Genomic DNA, 11,394 nt, shown 5'->3' on the forward strand with positions numbered 1-11,394 from the left:
CGTATACCTGACTTTCTCTTGTCAAAGAAATGAGCATGATCGTTCTACTTCACAATTGTCTCACTTTTTGACCAATTTTAGAAATATAAGAGATTCGAGATTTAATCTGAGTAAATGGAGCACCTTTGAAGTTACGAAATTCAAAAGTACCTAATTTTTAAATCTCTAAACCACTTATTTTTCATTTTACCCACTCCCGCCAATCATTTAATATGATATTTCATTTTAACTCTCCCACCAATCATGTTATATTTCAAAAATTAATACCATAATGTAAAATTAGATGCAGAAATACGAAACAGATGCAGAAATCTGAAAATTAGATTGTCTTTTAAGAATTTCACAATTTTAAACGCCCTTTCGATAATTGCCGTTAAAACTTTTATGCAATCAAACACATTAACAATTGATAGAAATGGTGTCCAGCATTCAAAGAGTTTTTTTTGTTTGTTTGTTTAGATGTACAAGAATAAAACACAGTCAAGAAGATATACATGATATGCTTCATAACAGTTTCAACTCAGACGAGGGGAATGAACAAATCTAAATACTTCACGGTTCGACATCTGAGCGAGTTGGAAAATCCAGACCTTGAAGTGCCGGAATCTTTTCAAGATCTTCTGCAGAGAATAATGGGAGAAACCAGAACAACTTCTTCGCCCCAAAAACCTAATTTAGAGAGTAAACAATGAGATAACGTAGAAGGAATAGATGTGCTATGTTTTATGATCTCACCTGTTCAAAGTTCTTCCTCTTTCCGATATCATACTTCCATGCGACTGCTTTCTTCTTCTCATATACCTAAAATATGGAGCACACTTGAGAACTAGACATGTTTGCATGAATGCAATTGCTATCGTTAACAACTTTATGGGTTCAAGAAACTAAAATGGAGTCTCGAAAGCAGAGGAAAAAAATACCTCTATCGTTGTGGTGTTGCTCAAAACAAGAGATGTGTGCATGACGACAAAACAGAGAAGGCTCAGTGCAAAAGCTAGATTAAGGACTGAAATAGCCCAACAAATATTGACACATCAGTTGAAAATTTTACATCGAAACAATGAATAACCAGAACTTCACTCTGTATAGAGTAGTTAGATGTTACCAAATGCAAGAAACGTAACAGCAAGATTTCCAGGTGAACTAGAATGTCTCCTTGCATCGCCGAAAAAATTAATAAAACTTGGAAGCAAGACAAAGGTGTCTAATACCGTCTCAAGGAATGTATAAAGCTGAGATAAAAAGGGAAAAAAAACTCAAAGGAAATCATAAATTTAGAGTCTATTTCAAGGGCATGACACTGGAAATAATTTATAGCACAGGCAAAAATGAGTAAACATTAGCAACAGATTTTGCCAAATTTAGAGAATTTTTATGAACCATAAAAAAAAAACACGCTAAAGCTAGTGCTTGGTGTTATGATCTACAACAGTTCGTTGGTCAAGGAAAGGTTTCATATAAAGTTCATGAGAAACAGTTAGCAAACTAATAGACCATTTGAATCATGATTGGGATCAGCCACCCAAATTATTTGAGATGAAAAATTGATTAACTAATCAAGTGAAGTGCAATAGATGCATGCACAGCAAGTTGGTAACATCCAGGAGTATTATTGTGCTTGCCAAACAGCTACAGCTGAAGAAAATTTTTCACAGTTAAATTCATTTCTTTTTAGCTTGCATTTGTCAGTTGATTTCAAAAAAGCACTAATTGCCAACGGCGTAAATGAACAGGATGTGTTCCTTTTGCACTTGTACAATATTATTTTAAAAAAAAATATGGAACCGCCACATCAGCAGCCCCCCTAGAGCCGGTCCCACGGATAGTATTTATAATTGGTGGATAACAAAAAATCATGCATTTAGAGTAACTTAACCATACAAAATATCCCAAAGAGTAACAAAACCTCGATATATTTAAAAAAACAAGGCATACCAAGAACAGAAGAAAGAATTTGTAATTGTGAGCCCCTACGCAATTAACAACCCATACACAATGATGATCCATCTTAAGCACGCACCTTTGACCTACAAGAGCAGATGACAAATAAAGAAATGATAATTGAAGTCACTTTACAGGTCAATTAAGATTTCTCAAAGAAAAATAATACTAAGATAAACCAACATTTAGCCTATAAGCAAAAAAAAACATATATATAATGACAATAAGAAAGGACTAACATACAAACAGAACAGTGATGACAACGAGGAGGTTTGCCATTTTGACAACGAGCACAATAGTTGATATTAGGTCTTCTTTCAAGTCCTTCTAAAGAGGAAGATGCAGAAGCCCTGGTTTCAGGAGCAACAAAATCTGCAAGCATTGCAGAAGCAGTTCTTTCAGGAGACTCTTCATCGAGAAAAGGCCTCCAATTAGCAGGGACAGCACCAGGATCACGAAAAACTACCATAAAATAACTCCATATTAACAATGCAAGCTGCAGAAGAAAACATAGTCTTGAAGTATTTGTAAAGATATCTGAACTATCTCTTACTTTTACTTTAGATGAAAATCAGTAACTTGAAGTAAATAGGGTTCAATAAAAGCCAAATACATTGAGCTAATTTAAATTATACTAAAACAGTAGTTAACAAAAATAATTAATCTTGGTAGTGTTAGAGGTAAAAAAAACTGCTTTATAGAATGATACTCAAGGCATAACATAAGGAAAATGTTAACCCTCGAATGATTTTTTAGTTGCAAAACATATATTAGAGACTCGTCACAAGAGCCACAATGTGGGTAACTGCACTTATGATGCAACCACATGAGGCTTGTGGAGAGGAAAGCACATTTTCATACTAATGATTCCCCCTATGTTCTCTTTGTTTACACCCTAATGGTGAACAAGGAGAATAAGATTAACACACATAATTTCCAATATATGAAGTCAAATAGTAAATAATTGTGGCCCATGTTACTCAGACTTGGATAGTACCATCCAACGGGGGAATAGATCCAAATATTGGAAATGTGATTTCAAAATGGAGACACACGATTTAGCATAAGAGGGTCCAAATCATAGTCATGGATATGTGGGCATTACATAATAATATTTCACAATCACCTATGTAAGAGTTAATTTTTGGTTATATAGTCAAATTAATATTAAACCAAGTTCTTCTACTGATTTTTCGTTAATTGGACTTAATTTGACTTTAAACAAAGGACATGGATTCTAAATATGTAGGGTTAGGCATGAATTGTTTTGGACTCAAGCTGGATTCAATTTGGGCACATGGGGGCCAAATAGACAGTTTTCTGGCTGAACCAAACTAGAACCAGTTCAGTAAGAAAAAGGGTTATTATCTCAAGTGCCATATCTCTCAATCTTCTTTTTCCCCCGCAATCTCTCTCCCTTGCAACGGTAAAGTTGTTGTCATGTGACCAAAAGATCACGGGTTCGAATCCTGGAAACAGCCTCTTGCAAAAAGTCAGATAAGATTGCGTACAATGGATCCTTCCCCGGGATCCCGCATGGCGGGAGCTTCGTGCACCGAACTGCCTTTTTTTTTTTTTTAGTCTCTCCCCCTTGCAAACTTTCTCCTCTTCTCAGCATTCTGCCCTGAACCATCCACTTTTGTCAATATATGCAATGTGTAATTCCATAACATAAATTATATGTCAATCTATGATATAAACAATTCATATGCATTTTTGGAAGGATGTGAACACTTATAAGGACAGGTAGTTGAAACATTTGGTGAAGCCAATTGATATCAACATGTTAATTAATGTAATATGCCAATATCCAGTAGATTGCTGCCATGCACACTTACAAAGGTCTAATATTAACTTAATGGGTATTATATGACTTGATATATTATTACCTTTGTTATATTTTATCCCTTTGCATTCTTCTAATTAATTTCGGACAGAATTAATTTTTGAAAGTATATCCGCAAGGTTTTTACATCTTAAATAACTTTCCTACATTATTTTCTCTAGCTCTCCGCATTTCACTCTCATTTTATCTAGGCTGGTGTAAGACTCACACATTGAAAATCCATGAGCATAATGACGATAGCAACAAATTGTTATTGAGGTGTACAGACATAAACTTAATAGCCTTCCAAGCTTAAGGTTTGAATTCCTATTTGCTGAAAAAGTGAAGTTCAACCAAGAAAAATACATGTAAAAAGGTGAATAAGAGAACAACAAAAACTAGACCGTCATACTCATAACTCTTATCCACATTGTCCAGTCAACATATGCCACCAACCTCCCACTATGGTTTTTCTAATTGTTTTACAAAGTTATTTACTAGAAGATATTGAAATAGATAGATGTGGACTCTAGAGTCTTGCAATGTAGCGAGTATCAATTACTAAGTAGAAATAATTTAACTAGATTTAATTATTGTGATTAGCTAAAATCATGATATTTATAGGATACTGTTTAGTTTTGATACAATTCTACAACAAACAATTGTTACATTTCTCCATCCTCATTTAATATTGTGATAACAATGATTATTGTGCTCATCTGAGGTTCTACTGAATTATTTCTGAACAAGTTCAAGTCAAAGAAATATACAATTGACTCTAATTCAATAACAATGTAAAATTGCTATAATGATTCAGAATTTAACCAGAATTAACGACTAACAAAATGAAACATGCTATTCATGTTATAGCATTTGCTTACTTGATATAAAAAATATCTTCATTCATAATACATTAAAACATCTTTCTTTTTTCTGATTCACTAGATAGAATCCTTACACAATACCCTTCCAACAAATAGTCCTTAGGATAATTTCACAATCTATTTCATATTTGTCTTTTCTATGAAAGATATTTAGTCATAACATCAGTTAGTTGTAATAAATTTAAATATCTTTTATAATCAAAATTTGACAAGTTATTTGAACTTCAATTTTATCCGTTGATAATATAAATATTATTACAAATTAATATCTTTGTGGATCATTGACTAGATGGTTAGAACTCCTCAACTCCAGTCTCCAACTTTCTAGGGACCTGCACGACACCTTATAGTTCAATATCAAAGGGTTAGGAGAAAATAAATAAATCTTGCTTCCTATACCTAACCCCTGTTAAGAGGTAGAAGACACCTTGACAAGTAAAGCACAAGGCGAAGTATCAATCTGTTCCAATATATGTATAAATTTTCCTTGGAGAGTAGGAACTGGGTTGGTTATTGATCAGTAGAGGAAACGTGTCAGTAAGAGGGAGTAAGGTAGGCTAATGAGCTTTCATGAATAATTACTACGAATTACACCCTCGCGTGCGTAGCATGCTTTGATTGTAAGTTAGCTTTTGCCCTTTTACGAATGTAGACATGTTCAAAGTAGACATGTAGAAGGGAGTAAGAAATGAGGAGAAAATGAAGCTCTACCTCTTAATTACATCCAGCTAAGCGAGACTTATGGAGCATGCTTAATATCAAGAGATCCCAACTAAGTGATTTAACATTTTGGATTGGATTGAACTCCCTCTTGGGCTGTGCCAGATTATTTATTAACGGAGGAAAGGTGTCAGTGTGAGGGATGAGTAAGATAAGGTAATGAGCCTTCATGAATAAATACTACGAATTTCACCCTCGCGTGCGAAAGTAAGGTATAGAGATTTAACGAATAGCATCCATTTCTCACTAGGGTTCCAAAAATCGGATCTTTAGCGGGCCTTCTAATAAAGAAACCTCTGAAAAATGCTGTATACTAAAGGTCCAGCTCTTCCTTTAGGCAGCTGTCAATCTGAAAAAACAACCTCCTACTACTAGGTAGGGCAACTGAGCAAGAGCTTACTATTCCAGATCCATCAATTTTGATCACGGGAGAATGAGATTACTGCATGTTTATTCTAAATGGAAGGACACGGGCAAAAGGATCAGAAGAGCTAGAGCGGAGTACCAGCAGGTGAAAGATGACGATGATGGAGGAGGCGAGAAGTGGGAGGGGGAAGCTGTGGAACAGGCGCGGGCCCCAGGCGACGACGACGACGGCGTAGTAGGAGAGGGCGACGATGGCAAGAAATAGGAGGACCATGAAGGAGCCAAGCACCCGAAGGGCGGAGCAGAGGCGGAAAGGGTTGATGACGACGCAGGCGCAGTCCATGCGGGAGAATCGCCGGCTCGCCGCCGATCCCGAGGCGTAGAAGAGGAGCCTCCTCTTGCTGCTTCGCAAAGGGAAGAGCCGCCTCCAGATCTCGGCAGCCAGCTTAGCTACTTCCTCTCCCACGCCGCCTTGACGGCTGCCCACGCGACGGCGGAGGAGAGACAAGAAAGGGTAGGAAGGTCGTTAAGGTAATAATAGTAAATAAAAATAGCGTTAATTAATTGAAATAACTAAAAGTAGCTTAAAATTTGTCAAAATTTTCACGTTTTTTAAATTCATTGCATTACACCGCAATGCTTTTTTTTTTTATTAATTTCTAATTAATGAAAAAAAAAATACCATACATTTCCTACCAACAATTATTATATTTATCTAAAGAATGAATCAGAAAGTCAATCCGGAGGAAAGAACACGCACACACATCAGAATTGGATCTGTCAAAGTAGTCAACCAAATCAACACAGAACCAAGCACATCTCCTAAGTCATTTCATATTTACTTGCTTTAACCCAACTACGGTTATAGCAGTTCCTACGACTCCTACTGAGTGATGGTCACCGAACGAAACAATGAGAGGAAAAGAAGAAATTCTCTACGTGATTTTAGAAAATTTCAAGGTTATCATGTCCAATTTTCTCTTTTTTCTTCATAATCTACAAGCTCTGCGGATCTCTTAGTGGACTTGCCCAGTTGAAACACAGGTTTTCTGCGAATTTTCTTCACTCCTTTCCTAAACCTCAATCTGCCCATCACTCGTTCCACATCCCCGTACACAAATCTGCACTTGCACTCCTCTTTTGTGCCATCGAACTCGGGGTCAGCATGTGAGATTTTTGCAGAGACGAACTCAAACTGTTCAGCATTTTCATTCTTTTTGTCAGAGCTGCCAAAACTATCTTCACTTGTACCCAGTGATTGACTAGCATCTAACAAGAATTTCCCGATGCCCACTCTATCGATATCATAGCCGTCCATGGTTATCTCGCAGGTGCTCAATGTAGGTGTTTCTGAAGTAGTATAAGATTTTGCTTCATCCTTATCACTTGGAGATTCAGAGCATAAATTGTGTTCCCTGGCTATGAACAATGCCTCTTTTCTATTGCGCAATATCTTCAGGATCAGTGTTCGAAGGAAGTTCATAACTTGGACTGCATGTATCAGTGCAGTTAAGGGGTCAGCCATCTGAAAAAAAGAAATGGAACCTTGCTTATTTGTGATTCACTCTGCATAAAGATTACTTAGCAAGAAATTCAACAACTAACCTTCGTCATGTTTGGTGCAAAAACCATTGCGATGTTTCGAGCATTCATCTTGTTGTAGTCTTCATGCTCCACAACATCTGCCATCAAATTGATAACCCAATCGAGTAGTGCTGCTTCGGTTGGTGGCAGCATCCTTAAGAGTTCGGTGCATGCTTCTTCAGTATTACAGTGCATAACCTGATCTGGTGTTAGAGCGTCGAGCACTCCTTTTGGTAATTCTCTGAACCAGGCCTGCACCAACATATGATATTAACCACTAATAATTACTAAATATGTTGGTTCGCCAAAGCAAAAAGAGATTCTGGTATTCTATTACTTTAGATAAATGATAGTCATGCCTTGAACAAGGAATATTCCCCCATCTAATTTGGTGTGGGACACCTCGTGGTAAAGACCAAAAGAAAAAAATGATAGGCCTGTTTAAAATATAATTATCAGACTAGATGCAGAAGATGTGTTCTTGATTTTAATTCTCAAAAGAGAAATTTCTGCTTGGTTGTTCCAAGAGAACAAAGATGCTGCATTTTTATGTGTACAAATGTATCCACATCGATAAATGATCTCATCAATCAATCGATATCAAATTGAAAATATCTTAATCAACAACTCAAAAGAGGTTGGACGGTGATACCTTTATCAACCCTGCTAGGCAATGCAAATCAATCCCATGTGGAACGGTACCTCCATTCAGTTGCTCTCTGACAAGAAGTTCTTGGTCGTTCTCAGCATTGATTCGAAAAATACCTTCAACCTTCGAGAAAATAAGAAATACTAATCATAAACACATGAAAATATATCATAGTTGATATACTACAAGGAAAAACCTGTAGACCTCCTTCAGAGTACAAGTGTCTTTGCATCAAGAGGAGAATTGTTGGCATGCTATTCCCTCTATCATCGTAACAGCATTGCATGGATTCAACAGAAACCCCAAATACGCTAACACTATGGGAAAAAGAAACCTCTTGAGATTATTTTGTCGGGTTGCAGTCTTTATGGCTAAAACCAAATATAAATGATGATTGTTCAATACGGAAAAGACAAGAATCAATTAAACTTCTACTTTCCGATGCTAAAAACCATGTATTAATTGAATAAAAGGAATTCTCTCAATAGATGATATAAACATCAACAGTCATTGAACTGTCTCATCCATTTCTTCCAGTAAACACAAATATCACTGTTGTTAAGCCAATTTAAATGGTCCATTACACCTACTTTCCAATTATTTATTTTTGAAGATTAAATAGTTTTCAAATTAATATTGACAAGCAAAGATTTACAAGGTTCGCTAATCCATGTCCAACACTGCACAAGAAAATTAGATCTGGCCATCTTTGACAGAACAATAATGACTATAATAATCATTGACCAACCCTCAATTTGAGAACTGGCACACCAGATGTACAAGAATAAGGGAAAGACACATTGAGAGGAACATCGATCAAGCTATTATGTTGATCTCCAAGATCATCAAGTGGCAAATGGGTTCATCAGTCTAGATTGATAGTGGTGACAAAGTAGAATGGAATGATAGTAAAAGATAGTATTTGGATTGTGGGTTTAGGAATGACAATTTGGGAATGATTTCTAGATTTATAGGAATCAACCAAACTCATATAATTAGGTGGGTTTCATTCTCATTCCCATTCCACCTTACTATCAAACTCATACTCATAGTCATTCCCATCATTTAACCAAACGTCACATAAGAGAGGTATATCCAAAGATAACCATCAGTGGCTGAGATGAGCAACCAATAATCCAAATCTAACTTTGTCCATGAGAGTTGGCTCAAATCCAACATCTTTAGATGTCACTTGAAACCTAAGACAACATTCAAGTCCAATATTTTTTACAGACTAGTGGGATACTATGCATAAGTCATGTATTTGATTTGTGAATTTTGCCACATTTATCACTCACAAATAAAGCCAAGGCATTCTAGTCTCCTAGATGAGTATATTGAGTCAACTTGATTCTTTATCTTATCTAGATGCGAATGAGATTGACTAAGTTAAAAGAAGCAAGGAACAATTCAAAGGACATTTAAGGTTCAGAGATATTTTGCCACAATTATCACACACAAATAAGGCCAAGGCATTCTAGTCTCCTAGATGAGTATATTGAGTCAATTTGATTCTCTATCTTATTTAGATGTGAATGAGATTGACCAAGGTTAAAAGAAGCAAGGAACAATTCAAAGGACATTTAAGGTTCAGAGATACTTTGTCAAAGGTAACAACCACAACCCCCCTACTGTTCCTACCACTTTGAGACCATTAAGTTGGGTGTCAAAGCACAAACCTGTTGGGCTCACTGCTGACATTCATAACTTCAATCAACCAGAATTCATTTAGTATAATGTTACAATGTTAAATAGACATCATGAGAATGGCACATGGTTTGCAATTTCATTAATCATTTGGTAGACCAGACAAAGTTATGCTCAAGAGTGAAACACAAATACACAATGCTTTTGCAAACTCTGAGTGGGTAAAGTGGAGTTTGCTAACTCAGAGTTAAGCCAAAGTTTGAAAAGGTAAGGAAACTCTATTGACAATAATCAAGTTTCTCCTTCTTTAAAAATAAAAATTAGGGATCATAAAAATGTTGTGTATAGTTCTAGGAGTTACTCAAGGAAATATATAGGAGATCATGGTGGATATTTAATCAGCATTTTTTTGTTTGAAACGAAGAATTCAGACAATTCAGCCAGCAGTAGGAATATGGACCATTAAAAGCCTTCAAGGTCAGAGAAAAGGGAGAGACATGGATTAGAGTCCAGAAATGCAAAACGTACCTAGAAAGAAATGAAGATTCTAGTATATCTAAGGCGACTTGGCAATAACGGATAACCCCCCTTAAAACTGGAAATTTCATTTACAGTGAAGCAATGCATTCACCATATACTCTCTTTAAACACGAACGATTTATTTGAACCCCTGAACTATCTACTGTTACTTCCACAGTTGTTTGGGACGTTTACAGATAAGCCTAATGTAACCTGCAAGAATCGTCCTCATGTACTGACGAAATAAATGATTGATTTTTTTTTGTTTTTGACAATTATATGACCATAAAACGTCAGGTCCGGAGAAAATCGCACTTCGACCTTCAAAATGAATGTAACATTTGTGTAATGTAACAAGCAAATATCAAATGCAAGGTAATGCCACCGCCTAATCTTGAAAATTTACCACTCCAAAATACATTTTAATACCTAAACAAGAACAATTAGAGGCAAAGCATAAACAATAAGCAAGACAAATTGCAGCAGAGATGACAGACCTGGCGCTGGGAGCCGTTGGAGGGACCTCCGGTTCCAGCTCGATGGGCAGGCCGAGATATCCGCCGAAGCGGTCGAAGGTCACGTGCGCTACGTGTCGCACGTCGGTGGGCCACCCGATCTCCACGGCGGAAGAGGCTGCCGTGCGACGTCCCGCGACACCGCCGCCGCCCTCGTCGGCGCCGACGCTGCAGATCACCAAGGACTTCCTCAGCGCTGCCACCAGCGCGGCCGTAGCCGAGGAATGGTGATGGTGTTGGTGTTGGGTTTCCCCCTTCTCCCGGTCCGATCCCGGCAGGATTAGGGGCGAAGAGATCGGGAATTCCTCCTCTTCCTCCTCGTCGTCCTCTTCTTCTTCGCAGAGGGAACGGGAGGTATGCGACGGAGCCAAGTCGCCATGGTAGACGAGGGAGAAACGAGCCATGGCCTCAATGGAGGGAAGTGAAAAGGAACAAGAAATGGTGGTGTGATGTGAGAGTTGGCCGAGTGGAGCAGAGGTGGTGAGATGTTATTGATTTATTTATTAAGCAGACAATTTCAATTCAATCCCCCCAAAATCACCTATTTTTATCAAAATGCTTCATCTATAACTTTATGAAGGGTGGAAAAAATAAATTTATAAATTATGTAGATATTTTAAGAAGAGAGACGAAGTTTATGTTGTCCAAGGGAATATTTCCTTTATTTATTTGAAATAATAAGAAAGAGAGATAAATGGGGAGTGGCATTGTCTCGTGAAGGAAAAACGACAACTGAATTTGGCA

General features: G+C 37.1%; 2 protein-coding genes across 2 annotated transcripts; both read right to left on the reverse strand.

The window, feature by feature from the left end:
- Positions 1–380: 380 nt before the first annotated feature.
- On the reverse strand, positions 381–6,273 carry LOC121971171 (probable protein S-acyltransferase 12). Its single transcript, XM_042522316.1, has 7 exons — positions 5,876–6,273; positions 2,185–2,437; positions 1,936–2,027; positions 1,106–1,232; positions 921–1,006; positions 736–801; positions 381–669 (listed from the first exon to the last, which is right to left on the reverse strand). Exons 1-7 carry the CDS (start codon positions 6,077–6,079, stop codon positions 553–555), a joined length of 945 nt encoding a protein of 314 aa, XP_042378250.1. The 5' UTR covers positions 6,080–6,273; the 3' UTR covers positions 381–552.
- A 206-nt stretch (positions 6,274–6,479) lies between these two features.
- LOC121971172 (rho GTPase-activating protein 5-like) lies at positions 6,480–11,117 on the reverse strand. Its single transcript, XM_042522317.1, has 5 exons — positions 10,633–11,117; positions 8,166–8,286; positions 7,973–8,092; positions 7,342–7,572; positions 6,480–7,261 (listed from the first exon to the last, which is right to left on the reverse strand). The coding sequence occupies exons 1-5, from the start codon at positions 11,052–11,054 to the stop codon at positions 6,701–6,703; spliced, it is 1,455 nt and encodes a 484-aa protein (XP_042378251.1). The 5' UTR covers positions 11,055–11,117; the 3' UTR covers positions 6,480–6,700.
- Between the last annotated feature and the right edge of the window lie 277 nt (positions 11,118–11,394).

This window comes from Zingiber officinale, chromosome 4A (assembly GCF_018446385.1).
Source record: "Zingiber officinale cultivar Zhangliang chromosome 4A, Zo_v1.1, whole genome shotgun sequence".
NCBI lineage: Eukaryota > Viridiplantae > Streptophyta > Magnoliopsida > Zingiberales > Zingiberaceae > Zingiber > Zingiber officinale.